Source organism: Crassostrea angulata, chromosome 1 (assembly GCF_025612915.1).
Source record: "Crassostrea angulata isolate pt1a10 chromosome 1, ASM2561291v2, whole genome shotgun sequence".
NCBI classification, from domain to species: Eukaryota; Metazoa; Mollusca; class Bivalvia; order Ostreida; family Ostreidae; genus Magallana; species Magallana angulata.
In genome coordinates, this window is record NC_069111.1 from 35,602,326 (window position 1) to 35,628,086 (window position 25,761).

A 25,761-nucleotide genomic window follows, 5' to 3' on the forward strand; every position below is an offset into this window, starting at 1 on the left:
TAAATATTTATTCCAATTTAGTAGTATAAGCTGATAGACACTCTCATGGTCTATGATTTCATTGAAGATTTGAATCCTCAAATCTTAAACACATGTCTACAGAACTTAAAAGAGCTACACTTATTTTTATCACTCTTTACGTTGAGGAAAAAGGTAGTGACCTTGACCTGACCTTTATCCAAAAACAAAAAGGTCAAATTTAATTAAACTGATAGAATCATTAAGTAATATGATCCGTTTGACTGTGTCAAAATGTCATGCATTTCTTATTATAAGAAGTATGTTTGATAATAAAAAGACTCCTTCCTTAAGGTAAGGTTTGCGACTTGCGTTCCTAGTTTAATTTTTGAAATTGTAATACCATTTTGTTCATTATATTAAAATATTTCTACTTACAAAATTCAAATGATTTTGCCGGACCCGTTTTATAACTACAAAAGGTCAAAAGGTCAAAGTCCATGACTTCAAACTCTCATATATATATATATATATATATATATATATATATATATATATATATATATATATATATATATATATATATATATATATATATATACTTAGTAATAAATACAGGCATATGTGATACAGATGACATCCCACAACTAATATCGGCCTCCGGGGCTGATACAGGTTATCAGCCCTAGGGCTGATACAGATCCGTATCACACCCCTTGCGGAACTCCTCTGCCATTTTCCGTTTCGGCATTTGTGCATGTTTGCAGATGAAAAATGAAACATTTTTTGCAGTCGACATTTTTAAATGCAGTTAATAAATTCAGTTTTGGAACATTTAATTTTACTTAAAACACGAGGAAATTCCAGTTCTGTATCTACATGTTGGTAAAACGATAAGATTTCATATTTTTATTTAATACATGTGCAGACTACTTTCAGATAATATTTGAAATCAATTTGTTCAAGTTTTTACATAATTTATTACTAAGTATATAATAAATATAATCATAAATACAAATGTACCCTTTTTCCATATCACAGCCTGTATCAGCCCTCGACCAATATTATCCCTCAGGCCTTCGGCCCTCGGGCTGATATTGGAGTCTTGGGCTGTTACAGGCTATATCTATATATACAGCACAAAGAAATTCACCTTATTGGAGCCCAACCCTCCGCCCTGCCCAGAGCTTCAACTCACGACCTCTGGAACCCATTCTCCTAGCAGTGAGCGGCCACCGCGCTAACCACTACCACTCGACCATCAAGGCAAGACAAAAACTTGCTCTCGATGACGAACGGAACCTAGCGCGCTGGTCTATCTATCTATCTATCTATCTATCTATCTATCTATCTATCTATCTATCTATCTATCTATCTATCTATCTATCTATCTATCTATCTATCTTATTGCGTGGACCCTGAGGTCCACGCAGAAAATATATAAGCGAGGTTAAACCGGATGCTATGGGGAAAATTCAGCCTGCGTATGAGCTAGTCTGGTTCCTGTGCGTAATGGGTAGCTCAGGGAACCAGGCTAGCACACGTTTATCTGAATCGGGATCGGGATTCCGTGTCATATGCACACATAAGTTCAAAGGCGCTGTAATTGTAAAGTTGTCGGTAAACAGGGCAGAAACAAAGTATTCCTTTTAAAGAAATGATTGGCATGTGATATGAATTATCAGTATTATGAAATAAGTTAATGTTATGCCGAAACTACAACATGCCAATCTCTCACCAGAGGGCGTATTACGCTGCGCTACAACACCTCTGTTAACGTCTAAATGCCAAGAATCTTGGCAAAACCCATTCTCAATCATGATATTATAAATTATAGTTTTATATGTATTCAGTCTACATTTCGATGTTAAAGCATCGCTAAAAATATTGAAATAAAAAGATTTTTATTGGTAAATCACGGTAACAAACAAAGAACTATTTCTCGGAGTAATACTCCATTACCAATGTTTTCGTGGCACTACTTTTTAGACGTTAATAGAGGTATAAGTGGAGCGAAGCTGGAACGATAACTCTGGGTAGAGATTGACAACATGCATCAAATAGCATAATTTGCAATGTTTTGTTGTTTTCCGAATACACAATCATGTAACTTAACTTTACTTCTATAGTAGGCGAGGCTAGAGAACTTCCCGATTAAATCTTTAAGTATTTAAGTATGATTGAATAAATATGTTACTGTATAAAAGTTTAAATCTCAAGAAAAATGCACCAAAATATGAAATTTTTAATTTACACAAAGCTGTCACTGCATAGTTAACAAAGTAGTGCAAATCGTAATGTGTGCGCAAATAGTAGAATTCACCGAGTGCCTGATACTATACATGCAAACTTCATTCATAGATAGATCATAATTATTTTAGAAGTATGAATCCTTTAAATTCTAAGATGAAAAGTCAGGGCTATACATACATGTATACGTAATACAACGTACAAATTTAGTGGTTAAAAGCAGAAGGCTAGAGTCGGTGGAATTTCTGATAATCTTAAGGCTTTCACGTTTTCGTTGGAAACACATGCAAATGGTCCACGTACATGTATTGTAGTCCTTTTTTAAAGGACAGTAACTTGTTGAAACCCATTGTTGTGCAAATCTGTGAAAATTGACAAAGTGCGTGTGTCCTTTTACTTTTTCACGAAATACTACAAAACCCCATGGCAAATTTCAAAAATTTAAAGTCAATTATTACGTCAAACAAATATTGACGTCACATCTAAAATAAAGGGTAGTTTAGGTCACGTCACAATCAAATTCTGTGTTTTCTACCTGTAACCGCAAACCTCACCTTAATAATTTTTATTAGTACACGTATTTTCATCTAAGTCGCCATTACTACACTAAGAAATGTAGTATTATGAGTTTGCCTTAACTATATACACAAAATAGGCATGGAAGCGCTGATTTGTAAAATGTCAGCAAATTAGTTATTTAATCTTGTAAAATGTTCATGATGCTTGAAAATCAAATGTTGCTAAATAGTAAATAAATAACTAGAGCCGAGCTCGTTGCAAAGCAACGAGTAGGTCCTCCGTCGCAACTTCGTGTCGCGAAAGGATTGTCCATCAGTCTGATTGAAACACCTCCTTCTCCTAATACTTGTTAGAGCCTGACGGACCCTATATTGATAATAGGTCATCTTTACAGGACCATTTCTTCTTACCAATTAGAGCTTTAGAAAATTGATCGGAACTTTTCAAATGGAGACAAAAAAATTAATTCATGTCTGTTTTCTATGTAACCTCTATTGAGTATTGCACCACTCATTAAATAGATAAAGGCATATCTTTGCTAAGTAGGAGTTTATTTAGATTGTATTTAAATGTGGAGGTCAAGTGGAGATGATCTGTTATTGATACAGGTCTATCAGCACTGGCGTCGGAAGCAAATTTAAAGGGGGGGGGGGGCTAGACTAATCCTCAGAAATATTGAGGTAAAAAAAACTAATTCCCCTAGCCCCCCGGTTCCGACGCCTATGATCAGACCATGACGAGTGTAAGGAGAAGGGAAATGGTTTTAATGAGACTGGATTATCAATATGATAATAGTAGGTTCCAAAAATCGAAAACGAGACTCAATTTCAAAGTATTATATTCATACTAGGTAAGTTCTTCGTTTAACTTGCTTCACGTTTAGGATAACATTAAAAATGACATCATATATGTACATGTATATAATTAATTTAATTATAATAAAAGTGTGTGTGTGGCGGTGGGGGGAATGACCCCAAAAAATCAATTTTCTAAACGTTAACTTAAGGGAAATTTTGGTTGCGAGAAAGAGTGGGGGGGGCATTACTCCCACTGGACCATCTAAAAGGTACTGTTAGCAAACTCACAAATGATACCCCCGCTAAGAAAGAAGTCATTACTCACGTATTTCTCTATTAGAGAATAATGGATGCTTCTTTTTATTATAGTGAGTCAGACAAGGCAGAGTATATTTACAGGTCACAATATCTTTATGTCAAACTTTAGCTTTTACTCATTTCCATTAATACAAGATATGACACATGTTTAATATGACTTTGTACATGTGCAACTGACCCTTGGTCAAGTTCATGACACATCATCGGTCATAAGGAATCTTTACATGAAATAGAAACTCCCAATGTTTCTCCTTAAATGACTGTGGGACAAATCTTTACACACTCTCAGGTCATAAGCAATCTTTGTGTGAAGTAAGAAATTCCAAAGTGGACCGGAAACAAATTTTGCACTTTTCCTGCCAGTGACCTTTACTTGGGTTAAGGTCATGACGCTTCGTCAGGTAATGAGTAATATTTCTATAAAGTAAGAACACTACCAATGTTTCTTCATCAGAAAGTTATAGACCGGACACGACGGACGGACGGACGGACGGACAAGGTGATTTTTAGGTACCCCCCCCCCAATTATTTTCGTGGGGTATAAAAATCCTGTTTGATCGTTTTATGCGGCACAAAAAACGACCTTTATTTTTCAATTATTTCTATTATATCACATATAAATATTGTGTAAAAGTATGATTTTTATGCACATTTGAGTTCTTCTCATCATCGTCAGAAAGGATAGTAAACCCTTGGGTTCCAATGATGTATTTTCATTGACATTTGTCAATTTGCATCACTAAATGATTTCCAAGTGGTAAGGTATCAAAGCTTTTGAGATGTTACATGTAGATACTGAATTTCTATAGATCTAAATTTAAGGTTAAAAAAAACAGCGCTTTTTTTATATAGTAAAACAAAATCTAAAATACTCGTACTCGTACACATAAATAAGAAGATATAGCGAAAGCCATTAAGACTTTATTTATTTCTTCTGTTCTAGACTTTTTCAGAGTTAACAAGCTACAAGTTAACAATCTCCCATTTTGACAAGTCAGATTTAAAATAAAATATTCAGCTGAGTGTTAAGTCATTTAATTTGCATAACAACCTCCTATTACACAACTTCAATGATTTTTTTTTATCAACGTGCATATAACAATAAGTAAAATCCCCCAAAACACATATCTATCGCAATTAAGTGCATACATTTTTGGGAGGCAAAAACGTCGCTATATTATAGTCTGCAAGTCAATTGATCTATGGTCTTTCAAAGAAATAAGAAACTGTCGACACTTACAGTACTCTGATGATTTCTATGACGACTGACTTCATTGCTTAATGTAGTCGTATATCATTACTTCTAATCATTAGAACAAATTTCATTTAATCTTTGACTTAAAACTGTTAACTTATAAAACCAAAGACATAAATAACTTATTAAGTTATTTATGTCTCTGATAATTTATATTTTATTCTAACTATAGAAGTTTAGCGTGTTCAACAGGTTAATCTTTTAGCCACATTCTCAGATGACGATATCGCACCTTTAATGTGAGGATGATTGACATCGAATATTTAGATACTTATTGTTTAACAATTGACCACTGCAGTGAAAGCATCCTTCAAAATGTTACTCAATTATATAACAATTGCTGATCTGCAGCCGGGGGGGGGGGGGGGGGCAATATTCTGAGCTATGTGCGCTGACGCGACACGAGATTTTCGGTCGCACGTGGAGCGGATTAAATTAGCATAGACTGACCGAATAAACACACGGGTGGGAAAGTGACACACATAAAAAAATTAACACAAGTTAAGTAGTCGCCAAAAATTGGTTTTCGCCACATTTTGAAAAAAAGAAAGTCCTTGCACTGTGATCATGTAACCGATAAAATCTAAACAAAACTTGTTTAAAAAACGCATGTGAACATTCTTAAAATAATCACTGAATCCCTCAATTCCGGACAATTCTTTTATCGTGGCAGCCTCTATCGCATGTGTTAATTTGATATTTTATTTTTTATCCTGCCTTGAACGCTTGGAGAGTGTTTTATGTTCTAAATTCTGCTTCCAATTTTGATCTCTCTCTCTCTCTCTCTCTCTCTCTCTCTCTCTCTCTCTCTCTCTCTCTCTCTTACTCTCTCTCTCCTTTTGTGCAACCCTATGAAAATGTCAACTACTTCCTACGATATCTGTAAAACCTCTCAGCAGTATTTAGCGGAAATATTCGTGGGTAAATAAAAAAAAATTAAGTTGAAACACAAGTCAATAAACAAATAGTTTAGATCGTACAAAATATCAATAAACATGCACGTGTGATAACGTACATGTAGAAAAACATGAAGCTACCGCAGATCACTTGTCAACTCGCGCAGGATCTCCTTGGCTATGTGCGAGGGGTGATCATGCATAATAATAAGAAACAGTACGAAAACAATAAGGTCTTCTGTTGGAAACGGAAGACCTTAAAAGAATTATCAACAGAATCAGTATAAGGTCTTCCGTTGAAAACGGAAGACCTTAATTAGAGGATTTCAAGAATCTGCTTTTACACTACATACTATAGCACAAATATTTCTCGACGAAAAATAAAAAGAAATAAGGAGAGAAACGCTGCCACCATATTTTAAAATGTGTTGTGAAAATTTATTAAACGAGTAAGATAGAAGACGAGGTACGCTGATATCTAATGTCATAAGCAATAAAATGTTAACGCTTGCCAAAGCATAGTTTTCAACCTGATGAAATATCATGTAACTTGATCGCTTTTGTCTGACGGGTGATATCACAAGGGAAGTAGCATTTTCACAATATACTTCTTACTTATCAGTTACACATTTCAGACTATATAATAACCTAGAAGATGTTTAAATCGCTCGCCTCACAACATTAAATTTAAAGGACTACATGTGGGTGCGGTAATATGCATTTCCCCCCAAAATTAATTATTTTAAAAAGCTTTAAAAATAAGGTGGCAGATAGTAGAAATCATATTGAAAATAAGTGTGTAAAAGGTTATCACCACAATGACGTCATAATGTAGAAATGACGTCATGAAAATTGTCTAATTTTGATAAATTGTTGTTTTGTTGCAAAATATGGTTGTTTTCGATGGTTTTTCGACTTGGAAACATCGAGTGCACGCTTCCTCAAGTACCATTTTTAGTATAATGTGTAAAATTATAGGGTAAAAAACATACGTTTAAATCGTTCTTGAGCAGACCTGCGCTCTAAAATTGGGTCATTTAGGTGACGTCATAGATAAACAGCGAATGGGAAATGATGACTAAAATCAAGATGAAAGTGATATGCATGCTCTGCACAATGATTTATGGAGATTTGAATTTTATACGACACTATTTAAAAATTGGTTAAAATTGGGGGCAGATGTTTACCGTACCAGATATAGTCCTTTGTGTACCTAAGAACGTAATTAACGTGTTTATATTGTACACATATTATTAAAAAGAAATAATTGGTGCATCAATCAAAAGGTTGCTCCTAAGCATTTTTAAATTTGCTTAACTACAGTGTACGTAGTCATCTGATTTTATGAATTAAAAACAGTGTACTTAGTCTTGCTTAAAACATGATAAGTTATAAAATTAGTATACTTGCTTAAATTTAAGTTTGCTAAAGATATTTCCATCACTCCTTCATCCCCCGTAGACCCGCCAGATGCTTCTGTATAGACGTAAAATGACCCATCCTTAGCTGAATATGGTCCAGTATCATCACTAGGCGTTCCGTTCTGAGAATAAAACCGAGGAATGAAACATAATTTTGTATTGAATAACGCTAACAAAATCACATTTCTGTTCCTATTTGTATAAATTTCGAAAAAATAATGTTCATAGGCGTCGGAACCGGAGGGGGGGGGGGGGGGGCTGGGGGGAGGGCTTACACCCCCCCCCCCCCCCACTGTTTTTGCAAAGTGAAACGTAACCATCAGGCACATAGCAGAATAGAGGGTTCAGCGCCCCCCCCCCCCCTTTTTTTTCGCCGGAAATAAAATTGTTCCTTAATTAACCTTGAAAGATTGTGAGAAGTTGGAGTCATAGGCATACTAGCCCCCCCCCCCCCCCCCCCCCCCCGCACGGATTAGGAATTTCATGACTTTGGAAAAGAAATATTTTGGTATGTAAGATTTATTTTATTGGCGTTATAGGTATATTCCCCCCCCCCTCCCCGCCACGGATTAGGATTTTGATGATTTTTGGAATTAGGTTTTATTTTTTTATTTTAGAGGATTAGTCTAGCCCCCCCCCCCACCCCCCCCCCCCACCCCCACACACACACACACACTTTCAATTTGCTTCCGACGCCAGTGATGATTTATTCTATTATATTTGTAATGAAAAAGCTGCGCTCAGTATAACTTCAAAAGAGTGACATTCCAAATTTTTATTTAATTTCTTTAAAGTCATTGATCATAGCAGAGTATAAAATGTTTTAGTAGATAATAAACCCCCCCAAAATAATAGATGCATTAAACATACACTATGCTTTCTCCACTTCATTTCACCATGGTTATATATGGAGCAAGTTTCAATTTCTGTCTCGAAGGAACACGAATACAAAACAAAAACTTCATCTGAAAAAAATCCATGCATAAAACTGTTAAATGCTACAACACAATCACTAACTCATTTCTAAATATTTAAACGCCAAACATTTTTAAGAATCATTTGTATGTTTGATAACTTATTCCAATCTGGAAAGATGTCATTAAAAATTGAAAAGGGGCTATATCTGCACATTTATTTTAATGCATTTTCCGTTTTTGTAGGAGAAATTTATTTGTAATGAAAGTGCAAAAAATGTTATTGTATCATGTTTTTAGCATAATAAGTTCTTAAGCAATATTAAATGTTCTGATTTAGGTTCGAAAAAAAGTGTATATAAATATTGATATTTGTTGAGGATAAAGATACTTACTCATGGAGTTTTAAAAAAAAATAAATTTACTACTGTAAACAGGGAAATATTCGCCCTAGTTTTAGTTTCGTCCCTTCGCCCTCATTTTCAGCGGGCGAATTGAAGACTGACCAAATTCTATGCCGCAAAAAATATTTCTGTTAACACATCTGAATTTGAACGAATTCAAGACTGGGCGAAGCTGTATGCAATTGAAGAATGGCGAAAATAACACGGAACGAAAAATACCCTGTATACAGTACCACCGCCACATAAATCTAACCTGAGCAGTTTGAGGGTTTGTTCAAAACACCGTCGTTACAAAAACAACTGTTGGCATCACAGAACGAGTTTTTGTCGCATTCTGTTCCCGCTATACATGTACACCTAACGCCAGTCCATCCATTTTTGCACAAGCATTCCCCGGTATGCTTGTCACACGATAAAGACTTACTTTGATCACAAACACAAGCATTATTGCAGTTTGTTCCAAATTTAAAAAGTGGACAATCTGTTAAAGAAAAAAGCAATACCTGTTAAAAACACACTAGGTTTATAAAGAAATGTATATATTGTATAACCAATGCTACTTAATATTAAACAAATTAAAATCTAGAGTGACAAAGTAAATGTACCTTTGCATGTTTATGATTTTCTGATTAGGTTTTGTCAATATATAAAAGAGAAGTTTACATTTACGCACACCCGGGCAACTTAAAATCAACAGTTAGACATGATTCTAAAATAACCATATATACTATATATTTGTTATAAATACATAATTTTTTGCGCCTTTGATATGAAAAAAGAAAGGCCTTTAACACGTCCCTTATATTGGGTATACATGGGATGTGATATGAAAATACAGATAAAACAAAATATTCAAATATGTTGAAAACCATTTCATTCAATATTCAGTTCTTAGTACTGGACAAGACAGATGCTGTACTGTAAATGAGATATTTATTCAGTGTAATTAATTAGAAATAACGCGATGAAGCGTTTCAATTAAAGCCTCACGAACGAGATCACAATTGCATGTAATAGATGAACCCAAGGTTTATTACCATTTAAACAAGAATTGCTCACTTCAAATGGATAAGGAAACATGACTATAAACTAAACTTTATAACAATGATAATTACTACAATATTCTTTGTTTATTGATTTTCGTGGACTTTCTCTAAGAATGTTGTGTAGTTATGAGATAATAACATTGTGCTAAACAAATAAAAACGTTGATAATAATTTTAAACATAATCATCACGCGTGCAGTTAACCTAAAACGTGACGAGTAAGATGCCTTAATCTATTCTTTTGAATTATCTATTGCTAGAGGGTTGGATCCCCTATGTGTTGTGTAAACATGCTTGCAAGAAAGTTTGATTTAATGTGGTCTAACACTCAGTAGCACGTGAGTTCAAACTTGAAACAGTTGTTTTAAATGTAATTCCTGAGAATGGACCAGTATATTAAAAAGGTTCTGGAAGTTCGATAAATTAGATAAATTTTCTCAAGACACCAAATACATAAAAATTTTCCCACTAAGTTCTTGACTTTTTATTGAACAGTAAAATACATAAAGTTAAAAAGGACAGTATTATTCGAGATTATAAATATTGGAAATTGAAAATGATTGAAAGTAAGAATTTTATAACTGCACTAAAATCCAAAGGATCAGAAGAATATTGCGATCAAATAATCCATTGTAATAGTGTTCATTAAAAAAAAATGAGGATTTTCTTCTGTCTCTGATATTTGTAAGACTTGTACAAATTATTTCTGGAAGGCTGTTTTCTTATGATGGACTCGCAGTGATGAATATTTCAGTATAAAAATAGAAATATTCGGCATGAATAAATATGAGACAACCTAAAGGTTCAAATAGAAAATAACTGCTACTATTACAACTGTAAGCATCTTTCTTTTATGTCATTTTTATGACCTTGATAGTAAATAAATGAGCAAAATTTTGAAATAAATATAAAAACAAACTTTATTGAATACCGTGGCATTGAAGGCAGTGTCCTCAACAACAAAGCATTTTCTGATAAAGCCGTTGGACTACATATCCCTTTTGCTGTATGAATATTTTCTAACTAGAAAATACAAGGAATTGTTTAACTGTTCTTGAGATATCTGAAAGTTTATTAGGGGCCACCTTTAAACTTCTTACCGGGTCCATGAACCAAAAATTTTAAGGCAGCATATTGATAAGAACATTATTCTGACCAACGTTTGTTCTACATTGCTTTTCAAAAAAGTTCTCCTTTCCGATAATTATGATCAAGGTTTGGACTTTTAACCCATTGCAAACCTTACTTATGCAATCTGTGATATAATTTTAGTACTGTATTGTTAATCAGCTGTACAATGAACATTTTTGCTACATAAGTACATGTAATAACAAATTATCGCTCAGTAGAGAGTTACAATAAAAAATAAAATAAAAAATCCCTCAATTTTTTTTAATACTGTTTAATATCCGAAACCGGGAAGTAACGTCATCATCTTAAAATATAAATCTCTGTTGTACACATGATGTTTTATAAGTCCTAAAAATTTGGTGCAAATTGTCGAATAGTTTTTGAGAAATAACGCCCCAAAAAATCAGAAAAAAACAAATAACGAGAGCAAAGCGTGTTGCAGACCAACGAGTGGCCTGGATCTTCCGGTAATGTAAAAAAGAAAAGCCTGGCAGTTTCTACTGGAAGTAGGATTCTGAAAAAAAGTAGCTATCAGACAAACAAAAGAATCAAATCCGAACGATTCTTGGGGCGACTAAACAAAAAATGAATTATTCTAAGTCTCAACAAATTTTTAAATAGTTTCTGGTCCGAGTTGACTTTAGTTTGAAATTTTTACTTTTTTTTTTCACTTTTTTCTTAACCAAGATCGCGGAAAAAAATTATCCGGAAAAATCGAGTTTCAAACCTCGATCCTTGCGATGAACATTTTGCTTCTGCAACTGATAAATTTTTTTGCCAATTAATCAGCAACTTTTGCTTTACATTTCTTAAAGCGGCACGGTGACTCAAAATAGATGTTTTGCTTTTTGATTATGACAACGGAAATAAAAAGAGCTACTCAAAATTTCATAATACGGAAGGTTTCACGCATCACAAGTCATCACTTATCAATTTACAGGTCATTAAAGCTTATTTGGAAATTGCACATGTAAACAAACCGAGTTGTTTTTGACATTGGTTTAATGTCACGTGATTGCGATTTCTGTCTAAAAATAGTTACAATGGAATTGAAACACTGATGATGAAGAATTTGAATTTGAAGCTATTCGATGTCTGTAGTAAGAAATATGTATTTATAGAGAATGCATCTTGATAAATATATAGTTCTTGAAGACATCATGTTTCAATGAGAGGTTTCTGGCTCATGATGTATGCCACGCTGCAGTATTTACATTCCCCTGCGCTTGCGTGGCTATGAAGCGGAAGGAAAAAATCAATATTTTTGTGTTGGCCCAACGCGTAATTCTATTTTTCTCTTTCTAATTTGATGTATTTACTTTGGAACACCGTAATTTTTCAAAAGTGCATCTTTTCATATGATATATAAAATATGTAGAAATCGTGTAAAATCTCGATATTTGCTAAACCATGGGTTTTGTGCGTCACCATGTCCCTTTAAGAAAATATTCACACATCCAAAGATAATTCAGGAAAAGTAAAAAAAATTCGCGAAAAAAAACGGTGCCAATTTTCAAGCTCTGGCGAGCTTCGGTTCCTTGCACATTTTCCCTAAAAAAACAATTTTTCTACAGGATATTTGGGATTTCCAACCGGAATAAAAAGCTAGGGATTTAAATTCCGGTAAGATATGAACAAAACTCCCATAAGATTTTGAAATCCAATAGAAAATTTTAATTTCCAATGGGAAAACTACCTGTCTGAATCAAATTCCTACAGGAAATACTTTTTTCTATAAGAAATAAAATAACTATTATAATAGTATCATATGAAAATACTACAGGATTTTTAGCCGGGCTCTGCTGAAAGCACAGTCCTGGCTATAGGCAGGCAAATCGCCAATGTTACTATAAATAGCACAAATAAACAAAAAACCAAACAGCGTCAAGGTAAAGCTTCCGCTATACCAAATAGTTACACAAAGAGCCACGTTTTGTCAAAAGTGTTGGCATTTTGTTTCTTTTTTTTTAAATTTCGAATGAATTGTCTATCTTTTTAAGTTTTCTTATTAATAACGTGTTTCTAAAACATTGCTATGCATTTTGGACACATACAATGCGCATGAATTTCCATAACTACTTTTTGCTGCGCGATGAAGAAACGGGGATTGAATATATAATGTCTGTTGCAAAATTCAAGACTGCAACTGTTGAAGTTTTTAACTTAAACTAGACAGACATATTTTTTGTCTATAGCCGCTTACAAAATTTGGTCGCTCTCTGATGCTTTGCCGACATTAAAAGCATGAGAGAGAGAGAGAGAGAGAGAGAGAGAGAGAGAAAGAGAGATTTCAGTCTTTACTACACAATATGCATAAAGACACACCAAAAGAGCCCGGCTTTCAGTACTTCAGTACTTTGAATAATTTCCTGTAGGTCTATTATTTCTCCTATGGAAATTGATATTTACCAAAAAATAATATGAAAAACTGTTCCCGATAATTATGGACCCGCTTAAGATGCAGTTTCATTTACAAAAAACATATAAGACCATCCTCTGGAGAGTATATAGACACTTTTGTTTTTAGTGCGTCAGGTGAAATAATTACCTAGAATCAAAGTACTGCGAGTACTGATAGGCAGAAACATGATTGTTATTAAAATTACTTAGCAAAATTAAGGTGCTATGGGACACCTGTCGATATTGATGTGAATAAAATTCATTATGACCAAAATACTCTTATCGGTTGAGTAATTTCAAAATTTTCAAAATACTTGTCCCAAAATATATATCTTAAATATTTTTGGAAAGGTAAAAGTTATAAAAGCCCCAGCAGGATTCGAACTCACGACTGACAGATTCGCAAATAATGCTTTAACCCTGTGCTCTATACTGTTAGATAAGAATTTCGGGAAAGAAAACACATCGAAAACAGATCGGAGGTCAAACATGAAAGTGTTTCATACCACCTTAATTGCATGATAAAAAAGCACTATTCTTTCCGTAAAGTAAGTTGTTTTCATGCAACCTTATCAGATGCAAAAGTCGTTGTTGGTAATAATTGCTTGTTTACTAGATTAGTTAAATGTGGCAAGTGGACTTTGTATGTAAAAAGTAGTGAAGGATATTTACAAAGGCGATAAAATTAAACCTGCGGTTTCCCAAAGTTCAATCGTATGGCTTTACTGGTACATGTAGCTGAAAATTTATTGAAGTCATTATGACTTTTAAAAATCTTCTGTTACGTGTGAAATTTAAATCCAATAAACCTTCTACATGTAAGTCTTATGACTTTCAAGCAAAATGATCAAAGGAATATATAACGATTATAGGTTGTTTTTGAGAGACATTTTGATATATTTACATCCACCAAGTACATGTATGATTCCCTATATTTCTTATTGAAATTGATTGCAATTCATGGCTTTGTAAAACCTGACATCGATTGGTCGAAATCTTTATCAACCTAAGAAAAATCACGTACTGCACAAAATAATCATGATGATATTAGACTCAAGCCCCAATAGAAGACGATTTGGCTGTTTCTTTTATCTAACAAACGCATGGAACGGATGAATATAAACGATAGTTTAAATAACTTTACCTACTTCTTACTTTTAACGATCAATTTATTACGTTAATAAAAGAGAGATTTAAATATAAACAGTAATATGTTTTCTTTGATGATTCATGCATGTTATAAAGGTAGCGATAATTGCAGAAAAAGTTACATAACCCGCTATATAACACGGGTTATTATGTATTTTTTCGCCAATGACGCCACTCTCATAATCTGCATGAATCATCAAAGATAACACATAAATAAACCCCAGGGTCGCGATTAAACAATACTGGCAAAAATACCATTTCTTGACATAACTACACATTGTGAATGACATAGTATGCATCATTGTCTCAAAATTCACGGTCCGTAGTCCGCATAGCTTTCTCCAGGTGGGTAGATGATCGTATATATTTTCCGTGGTTTGCGAAAATTGGTATGCATTTAATATGATGAACAATTTAATAAAAGGACAAAATTCCTCAAAAGTAATCACATCTAAACTTTTATCAAATTAGCCCACAGCCCATAATCGAGTCCGGTCTGTCGTATTATATCTTTGGCACGTTGCTTTATTTTACTCATGCACTCTCTCCTCTCAGGGGTTAAAATGAATGGGTACCAGGCAAATGTAAACTGTGTACTGGTTATATGGCTTGTGGGCTCAATAGGGAATTGACGATGATATTGATTGTTCAAGAAGCAAATTCTGTCTTCATGTTTCATTATAATTTATATACGTACTACAATGCATGATAACACCTACTTTAAAATATATATATATATATATATATATATATATATATATATATATATATATATATATATATATATATATATATATATATAGATGAACATAACTGCATACATATGCATGTACCTTTAATAATTTTAATTTTGTTTCTATAACAGTTTTGATATACATGTATTTTTGTTTAAATTTAATAGTTTTAATCGATGAAATGTCTGTTTATTTGAAATCATAGTTCATGCATGCATACATGCACACAGAAGAGACTTTTTATACACAGCAGATCCGCTACCGGTTTAACGGGTTGCTCACTTTTTACATCATTTAAGATCAATGCAGTAATATACGGCAACATTTGATATTTCCATCGCACTCATCAAACTATTATAATCTGAAATACTGATGCGATAATTATATATCCGGGCGAGTAAAGTATAGTTTCTTTAGAGGATGCGGGATACTTCATTATGCAACCCATACAGAGTCCTGCTTCGAAATTAAAGCTTCGCAAGAGTGAATTCAACCTCATTAATCATGTTGATGTTTAAGACGTCAGAAATAATATTTCAGTTTTGTGATCACAAGAAGAAAATATATGCGTTCATAAATATAACAAAATGTACATGTATTTATAATAATGTCCTATAACGTTCTCTTTAGAAACATCGAATTGAACTAATTTTCTTTATTTTTAGCCTGCACAAAAGCACCGCTGGGGTCCTTATGACCCCCTCCCATCACCACCTGTTGTTTTAATTCGCAACTATCTGAAATGTGTTAGATTATTGCGTGGAGCAAATAATTCTATCATTCGAACCTTCCTTTTTCAAATAGAACTTTACAAATCGTTGCTCTTAAAAAACAATTTTTACTTGCGCATCTATTAATTATTCATGCACATATAATGAACTATCTCCCCAGCATAATATTTATACCACGTGCGTTCCCTTTGTTTACATCGCATACCAAAGCAAGAGTTATCGTTCGTTCCTCTACAGATACATATGTAAACATAAATTCATCTAACATTTACTATATATATCTTAAAGTTTACTATTGCGCATTTTTCACTAGAATTAAATTGATATTGATTTATTAAACGGATAAAGTATTGATTTATACCAATTAAAGTTAAATTGCTAAAAACAAAACAACTAACATCAATAATAGAGGCGGATCCAGCAATTTGGAAAAGGGGGGGTTCCATTTGATGAAAACCAAAATGTGCAAAATTCATCATTTGTCAATAAACAAGGACTTTTTGAACGTTTTCCGTGCGTATACAACTGTATTTTAGAAACATTTATCTCATCACTATCTATTTCACATCTATTTCAACAGCAGAATGCACTGTATTATTGAGCGTTTTGCCGTTTTGGTTTAGGTAAGGAAGATTTGCATACTATCTAGCCACAAGAAACGCATGCAAGTCTCCAGCAACGAGAAAGTGCGTCTATGCTTGACTGAAAAGAAACACTAAGAAACAAAAAATAACTCAGACTAATTACGACAAACTATTTTAAAAATGGATATTTTGGTAATTTTTTTTATGTCTTTGATGTTTTTAAATTCTGAACTATTTATCGATTTTGAGTTCTATCGATTGCCTTCTTAAATAAAGGTCTAAATGATAGGATATGACAAAAAATGGGGATAATTTATGTGCTGATTAGATGGTAGGTGTGTAATACAATGGGAAAAGCAATTGTCGTCTTGATGTAACCTCTGTAATGGCCGGGTACGCTACATTATTCGGCACTAGTACAGATGCGATCATATTTAGAAGAGTTTTGAAAAGTTTGGCATTTTCATAATGGTTTACATATAAACCCTTTATACGGTATTTTTGTAACAGAATTTCCGACTTATGGAAACAAAACAAAAAGGCTTTCTTTTGTGTTTCATGTGGGTATGAAGGTAGCTAGCATTCCAGAAAAATAGCATAACCCGCGTAAGCGGGTCATGTAATTTTCTTTGTATTTTTCCTTTGAAACAAAGTAAAACTCGTCTATTATAAATACTTAAGTTAATTAACTAAACAATACATTTGAAAGCGGCTTTTTAAAGTAAAACGAATGCGTGTACTCATACTTGTACGTCGTTTTACTCGATGGCTTGTCAGTTCAAAACTGTATGAACTATATAATGAATTTAAAAAAAAGAAATAGAGTAGAAAATACAGTGTAGATGTTATTATAAATCTGTGTTTTTAGCGATACTGCTAAATATTATGTACTTTTTCTTTAATTTTCCACATGTTTACCCAGTGTAGTAAACACCGGATGCTGAAAGGGAGTACAACGTACTTTATTTCGATAAAAAATCGATAGGGTTTTTCACATAAGAACATAATTATGAGACGCAGTACGAAATTCTTTAAATAAGCAATCTTAAAAACATTTATTTGAGATAATTACAGTATTTCTATTATAAATGGGAAAATTGTCTTTAAATAGGCACAAAACGTTTTCAAAAAATTCATATGTCCCAGAGAAAGGGGGGGTTCCGACCCCCGGAACCCCCCCCCCCCCCCTCTGGATCCGCCAATGAATAACGGGAGTCGAACAATGGAAAGGGGGTGTCGTTTGGCGAGTTGTATGCCCTTTGTATGCGCTCCGTTGGCGGTACCATAAAGAAGGGGAGGAATTTGACCTGTGACGTACAAGGTCATGAAAGCAATTGCAATAGGCGCTTCCGCCTAAAAAACGATATAGGCATTGAAGAAATACCTTTCCTACAGGAAATATTAAAAATATTGTAGGATTTTCTAATTTAAATCATATCGGCATTCAATTTCCTTTTGGAGAAAACTATTTTGTACAGGGATTTGATTCAGAGAGGTAGTTTTCGTACAAGAAATTAAGATTTTTATCGATTTTAAAATTCTATAGGAATTCTGTTCAAATCCAGCGGAATTTTAAATTCCTACAGGAAGTTCTTTTATTCCGGTAAGAAATTCCAAATATCCTAAAGGAAAATTCTTTTTCCTACAAAAATATTTTCCTGTACGAATTTATTTTTAAAAGGTAAATATCTCACCTGACAGGTGAGATACAATGGTAACAAAGGTAATTATAAACTCCTTAGTCAATGGTCTATCGGATAAAAAATGAATTTGATTTTTCGATACATGCAGCTTAGGCGGGTTCAAAAATGCCACCTTGGCACTGACATAATTATCCGGCACAGTGTTTTTTGCATCTAAATACAAACAAACGACAGCATCATCCCTGTACTTTGATTGTCTAGAGTTAATGATAAATGTAGATGGGTTTATTATAGAAAAACTTTAACTGCTGAAAGACTTATTATGAAGTAGGTATATTTCCACTAGAAATTTTCGGGTTTAAATTAAGAATCAGTAAAAACTGTACTTTAAAAGCATGCTATGAATACATGGTAAAAATAATGACACATGGATTTCAAATATAAGGAAAGAATTGTGCACCTTAGGCTTAGCCGATTTATATCAAAGTACTATGAAAGAATCTGTTATTTTAGATATTATATATAATAGAACGTGTGATGTCTTTAAACAAAAAGTTGTTAAAGATATAAGCAATGCATCAAAATGTATATTATATAAATATGTTGTTGATCATTTTTGTTTACAAGTTTATCTAAAGAAACCAATTCACTTAAAATATCGTAAAAATAATTACACGCTTACGGTTATCCTCGCATGACTTAAAGATTGAAACAGGGAGGTATGATAATTTAACACGTGATTGTCGAAAATGTTAACTTTGCAACTTAAATGAAATTGAAGATGAATTCTATTTTTTATTTACTTGTCCATCACTTCGTAGTTTAAGAGATAAGTATATTAAAAAAATACTACTCACGAAAACCAAGTGACTATAAAGTTATACTGTTATTATCTACCTCTAATTCTAAAGAACTGTGAAATTTAGGTAAGTATTTATAATTCGTAATTTATGCAAACAAGCTTCGAACTCTTAATGTGAATTATCAAAATTGATTATGTACACTTTGTATGTCTTACTGTTTTTTTAATATGTATATGTTCACTTGGGCAACATATTAGATATTTGTCTCTTGGAATAAAGAACTTAAACTTGAAAGGCTGTAATTATAATGCATAATTATGAAAGACATTGGCAATATATCAGCAATAAATTGTAATTGTATTTAATTAAAAGATGATCATTATATACACATTTCATGAAAACTATTTGTTCACAGGATTTTTTCTCCCGTAGCACAAACATAAACACATTTACTCCCGGGCACTCGATTATCCCTTTTTATCTTTATCCTTTTCATAAAAACTGAGTCTCATTGCACATAAATACAATGATTTTATACATGTTTACATTCTGTGAATATAATTATATACATGTATGTAAATGTGTACAGTTTCTATGCAGGCATTTTTGTGTATATAATTTTCTCTACTATATTGTGTTCATAATAAAAACCGTGAAAATAGAAATTATGTACACGGTTTAATGTTTATATGTGCTTTGACATTGATAAAAACAAATAGATAAATAGATCAATAAATCAGTAAATCAATAAAAAAATAAATGAGGATACATCACTGTTGGCAGATGCGTTAAAGTGTAGAACACACTTGTTTTCCTCCACAATTTGCATCAAAGATTCATATTATATTTGTGAATATGACCAATTTAAAATGCTAAAATATCAGCATTTTCCATATTTTCAGCATTTTACACCGGCTCTAAATTATCATTTAGAACTTTTTTTAATGCCACAGCAAAACTTGTATGTCAAATAGTTCCATGATGAGCTTTTTGAATGGAGAAATTAACTTCAAAATTTCTGTTTAGTTACCATGGTTATACTGTATAAAAAAGATTTTTTTTTTATATTTTTCACTATAATAAATCCCGGACAAACAATACATGTATGTAGTTCTTTGTAAATTATTCTAAACTTAAGACAGATTGTAATGATTATAAATGATAATCCCCTTGCACCCTGCCATAATGATGTTTTTTTTTAAAAATAAATTCTACCAACAAAAGCTAAACAGTTGCCCTTAGTCACGACGATCTCTAAAGAAAAAAGCTTCAAAATGCTATGTTCCCGTCTTTAACCTTTTCTACCATGACAACTGGACCACATGGCAATAATTAAATGGTGTTTAGAGTTTTACCTTGTCAAAGTCTATCAAACTGTAAAGTGTGGTCTCAGAATTTTGATAATTACATAGAATTTATCATTATAGTTTTGAATTTATGACCCCTGGGCCATGCTTCATGCATAGGAAGGGGCAATGATAACATAATGATTACTTAAGCATGTATTCGTGCCTCATAAAAGACACCTTATAATCAGACTAAGTGGAACATAAGGATGATCAAAGAAACTTCTATTGAAAATTGTTAGAATTTGTGACCCTTGGGTTAGTAGTAAGGTGTTGGTCAGAGGGTAAAAAGACTCTTAGAGGTTTTATACTAATAGTGAGTAGGCACTAATTCAAAAGTAATATATTATATAAATAGTGTCTGTTTGGGAGGGTAACAGTTGAAATTGACACCCCGAGAAAACCATTGTCAACCGACGCGAAGCGGAGGTTGACAATGGTTTTCGAGGGGTGTCAATTTCAACTGTTATCCTCCCAAACAGGCACTATTTATTTTGTTATACTGAATGTCTTTTTTAAAAATTTTAAGAAAATTTTACAGCTTTTATATAGGAATAACGTGAATTCTACAGCGAACCGTACGCGCATAATTTTCGCGCATGTAACATTTTTTAATGTTACCCGTTGCCAAGTGCGTTGCTAACGCTGAGGGTAATAGTAAATATTATTAACTGCGTCTTAACCAATCAGATTTCAGTATTTAACATGAAAGTATAACAATCTCTTCTATTAAACATCTAGAAAATAAACTTTGTACATGTTTAGGATAAAAAGGAGGTTTACCAACTTTTGAAAATCATCACACTAGGTTCTGAATTTAGGGCGTAACTTTAATGGTTATATTTGGAAGGCAATTGTTAATGACGAAGTATGAAATAATTTCATATCGTTGTACACTAGTTTGGACTCGTAAGTTTAATTAAAGTTTACCTAAGGCAACTGAAGAGATTACTAGTACTTATTATAATACTTCTTGTGTAGCAATAAACATGTATGTAAATTGTAACAACCCCCCCCCCCCAAAAAAAAAAAAAACCAAAAAAAAAGAAAAGAAAAAAAAACAAAAAAAAACAACGACAACAACAAACAAACAAAGAAAAAAGAAAATATGCTAGCCTCTGCCTCTCTTTCAACATACCCTTAAAAAATGTTTAAGGTCTAGTTAATCCTACTGCAGAAATAAGACAATCAGTTTTATACCATCGCCATTTATTTTAAAATAATGTTTATTCAATGCTAAACTTATTTTGATAGGTAAACCATTTCATCATATTCTGAATGTTGTATGTAATACTTACCTGAAGTAAAACATTCTTTAAGAATACACAAGGTGAATGCTAATTGAAATGCACAAATCCTCACTTGACCGTTCATTTTCATGATTTGAGGACAGGGAAGTAAAAACCAAGCTTCAAGCTTCTAGGATGTAAAGTCTGGGTTAAACATTGATTGGATTCAGAGAAGCCTTAACCGGAAAAGAGTCTAAAGTTGAGTTAAACTGTAATGCTTCTCATATTTTATTTTCAACCATACAGATATAAAACATAACAGGAAAAGAAAAAAAAGATTAAACTGATAACATAACTCTCTCAAATTACTTTATATTCACATTACCCATTTACTTTGCCTTGACCCATCATCATCATCATCATCATCATCATCAACAATTTTGTCAGTCAAAAATAATCTCAAAATCGATAACCAAGATGATATTGATTCAATTAACAGAAACGTATTTATTCAACACAACACACTTATTAATATTCTTTTTTAGACACTTGCTCAGCAGAACAGACGATCTCTACTTAGCACATTTTAACATCAGTCTTTTAGTCTGTACAGACCGTCTTATAGGTCCTAAAAATGACAACGCAGCAAAATTGAAAATAAAAATTTTGTTTGTCAACAGTTTAAATTTTGGACTTTCTTTTTATAGTATTTTTATTAAAAATCGTCCAAATGTGACGTAAATAGTAACTTTGGACATACTTTAGGTAGCTCTTAGGATACAAGCAAAAAGGAAAGGTATCTCATCTTTCCTTAGAACGTGTTGGTTCATTAAACCTCTGGCTTTCAATGCTCACATATAAGTAGTTTCCCTACATTTTGTAGTTTTTTCAAGCACTAATGGTTTTCCGATAGTTAACCGAAAAATTTATTTTCTATGTGATCATGCCAACCATACAATAAAAGTACTTCTGTAAATGTATCCAAAATGACTAATATTTGAACAAGCATTGTTTTTATTTTCAATTTTGCTGCGTTGTCATTTTCAGGACCTATAAGACGGTCTGTATAGTCTGACACAAAGTTGGCCTTGAGTGGATAATAGTGTTTTATTGATCCAAGTGAACATGTACATGTACAACAGTGTTTATGGCTGTCCAAACGTGTCCATGTGTATTCCACTGTGTCTATGAGTGTACAACAGTGTCTATACACGTAAGTGTTAAGCAGTGTTCCTGAGTGTACCACGGTGTCTCTGAGTATACAACAGTGTTTATGACTGTACAACAGTGTCTTATAGCGTACAAGTGTACAACGGTGTCTCTTAGTGAAGAAAAAGTGTCTTTTAATGTACAACAGTGTCTCCGAGTGTCAAATAGTGTCTCTGAGAGTACGATAGTGTCTCTGAGTGTACGACAGTGTCTCTGAGTGTACAACAGTGTCTCTGGGTGTATAACAGTGTCTCTGGGTGTATAACAGTGTCTCTGGGTGTATAACAGTGTCTCTGGGTGTATAACAGTGTCTCTGGGTGTATAACAGTGTCTCTGGGTGTATAACAGTGTCTCTGGGTGTATAACAGTGTCTCTGGGTGTATAACAGTGTCTCTGGGTGTATAACAGTGTCTCTGGGTGTATAACAGTGTCTCTGGGTGTATAACAGTGTCTCTGACTGTGTCACAGTGTCTCTGGGTGTATAACAGTGTCTCTGACTGTGTCACAGTGTCTATGAGTGTACCACAGTGTCTCTGTACGACAATGTCTGAATGTACAGCAGTATCTCTGAATGTAGAACAATTTCACCGATTACACAACAGTGTCTATAGGTGTTCAACACTATCTTGGAGTGAACACCAGTGTACAGCAGTGTTTATGATTGTATGATACTGTTTAAATGTGTACAACACTTTATACATGATTTGGTTTTTGTGGCAAAACAAGTACAACTATCTATTTTTAGTGTGCATATTTATACCTAAACACATATCTAGTTGATGTTATATATACCTATTCAAAATATCAGGTCCAAAAAATGAGTTATAACATGGATCTCTAAAAATAAGAAAATTATCTATCTATTTTTTTATAGCAGATTTCACATATCCGAGCCAAATATATAATTTCCCTTATTCTCCATTTCATTAAACAAATTGTCGCAAATTTTCCCACTAATCATTAAAAAACCCATTGAATTTATAAGTATAGTCGTGTATTAAAAGGTGTTGGTGTGTCTTTAAAAATCCATCTTTTTACTTCTAAATTGAAACCTTATTAATGTTATGCTAACACCAATAAATTTGTTTTATGACTACAAAACTATAGTTTAACTTTTTTATGTGTTTTGAATTAAGCCCCGAAAATGTCTTCCGATGCTACTCAATAGTGCAAACACTGAGCGCAGGTAAGTAAGATGGATGGATGATAAAAATCAACACAATGTATGATAGGTGATGTTTGCGATTAAAGTTTTAAATATGGTAGGAATATGAGAATATAGGGGGAAATAGTGTGTTGCAGTTTTTAAGTCCGTCAGTCAGTATATCTAAGTAGTTCACTTATGTCGTGTAAAACGGTCGACGTGTCGTAATACGATAGACATATCTAATTTGTTATTACGAAGTTTACTTCAGAGAGCTCCGCATTGGTTGATTTCATACCAATTTTAAGAACGTTCTAAACCTTTTCAAGATCGCAGTTGGCTAATACAAATATGTCATACAATGTATCACTTAACAGATATTCACAACGGTTTTATCTTAAAGTTATTTTAAGGTAACATAAGCGCTGCGTCTTTTATAAATACTAGACTTTTACCCGTGCGTGCACGGGTTGACATTGCATATGATATCGGGCATTTACAAAATATATACATCGAAACACCGTATATTGTTGACATTTGCATAACGAAACTTCAAGCCTACAATAATGCTATTAATTTCAGTACACTCTGTTGAATTGGAATAATCTAACTGTGTCTCGGGAAATGCCTTCATCACAGTCAAAATGCCTCCATCGTCGGAACCCACGGGTTTTCTATCCGTTACACTGCAGAAAAATAGAAAACCCGTGGTTCAGTGTAACGGATAGAAAACCCGTGGGTTCCGACGATGAAATGTCTCCAAAATACCCGTAATGTAGCAGAAAATTGCTGAATCGCTCCAAAACGATTTTGAAGAAAATTAAGTTGCATTGAATATAACAGTCAAATTGTTCACAAAAACCATTATGAAGCTGTAAATACCTTTCCTCGAAAAGTTTAAATCTATGATTGCAGAATCCAACATATTTCAACAACGTTTTTTACACATCGTGTTGACATTCAAAACTCTCGGGATTTTTTCTAGTAAATGCACTGTCTTAAAGTTACGTAGTTTCTTTGATGAACATAAAAAATTTCCAATGAAAATTAACACACATTTGCTTTATCGTTTCCAAGTTTATCCATGCAAATATGATACTGTGGAAACATAAAATAAAGAGCCTCTAGTGATTTAGCGTGAATGTAATGCGCAAGATTATAAAATCCAAAAAATTCAGATGATTTCCGGAATTTTTTGAGGAATTTTCGTTGATTATTAATTAAAGAATCCTGATTGAAAAAAAATAAAAACAAATTGGTAATCTTCAAGTACCAATGATGTTTAAAATATATAAAACAAAAGACAGTACTCTTCCGATTTATCGGTATTAAAAGCTAAAAATTTCGAGTCTATTATTTTAATATAGTAGTATAGATAAAAATAAAAATAATTTTTTTTGTTTTTTCGCACAAGTAAAAATCGTTTAATTTTGTATAGACTTCAATGTAAGTTTTCCTCTTGAAACCATTGTACATGTATCAGTGTTTGGTCACAGTTTTATTTATTAATTATATGGTATGATTAAGGCTTATGCACATTATAACATTCATGTATAAGGATATAATTAAGTAAGATTGGGAAAAGTCCAGAAAAAAAGTTATTTGAATAAAGAACTCTATTTTTTTGGCGGAAAGATTTCAAAAAGAAAATATTTTTGTTGTAGAGTCAATATATTATAGTGGCCTAAGTGAATCTAGTTTTGCTTCTTTGTTTGTAATGCATGTTTTTTTTTAACATATTTTAACAACGTTTTTGAATGCTGCGTAGATAAATATTTTGTAAAAAGTAAGAAAAAATAGCTACAATTTAAGCCAAAACGTTATACATTTTGTGCATATTTTAAAAAAATCAATCATTGCCCATTTAAAAAAAAAATTCT

The 25,761-nt window shown here is 33.0% G+C and overlaps 1 protein-coding gene across 5 annotated transcripts in view; it reads right to left on the bottom strand.

The window, feature by feature from the left end:
• The window catches only part of LOC128187909 (MAM and LDL-receptor class A domain-containing protein 1-like), a 97,826-nt gene that overhangs the window by 50,906 nt on the left and 21,159 nt on the right, over positions 1-25,761 (bottom strand). For 4 of the 5 annotated variants that reach the window (XM_052858609.1, XM_052858596.1, XM_052858616.1 and 1 more), the window contains exons 1-4: positions 21,598-21,709; positions 8,986-9,213; positions 8,285-8,379; positions 7,404-7,536 (exon numbers count right to left, since the gene is read on the bottom strand). In XM_052858609.1, coding sequence (XP_052714569.1) covers positions 7,404-7,536; positions 8,285-8,379; positions 8,986-9,213; positions 21,598-21,679 — 538 coding nt within the window. In that variant the 5' untranslated portion in view covers positions 21,680-21,709. Of the gene's footprint in view, positions 1-7,403; positions 7,537-8,284; positions 8,380-8,985; positions 9,214-21,597; positions 21,710-25,761 lie in introns of those variants that run through there. The other variant, XM_052858601.1, reaches the window with a different exon arrangement.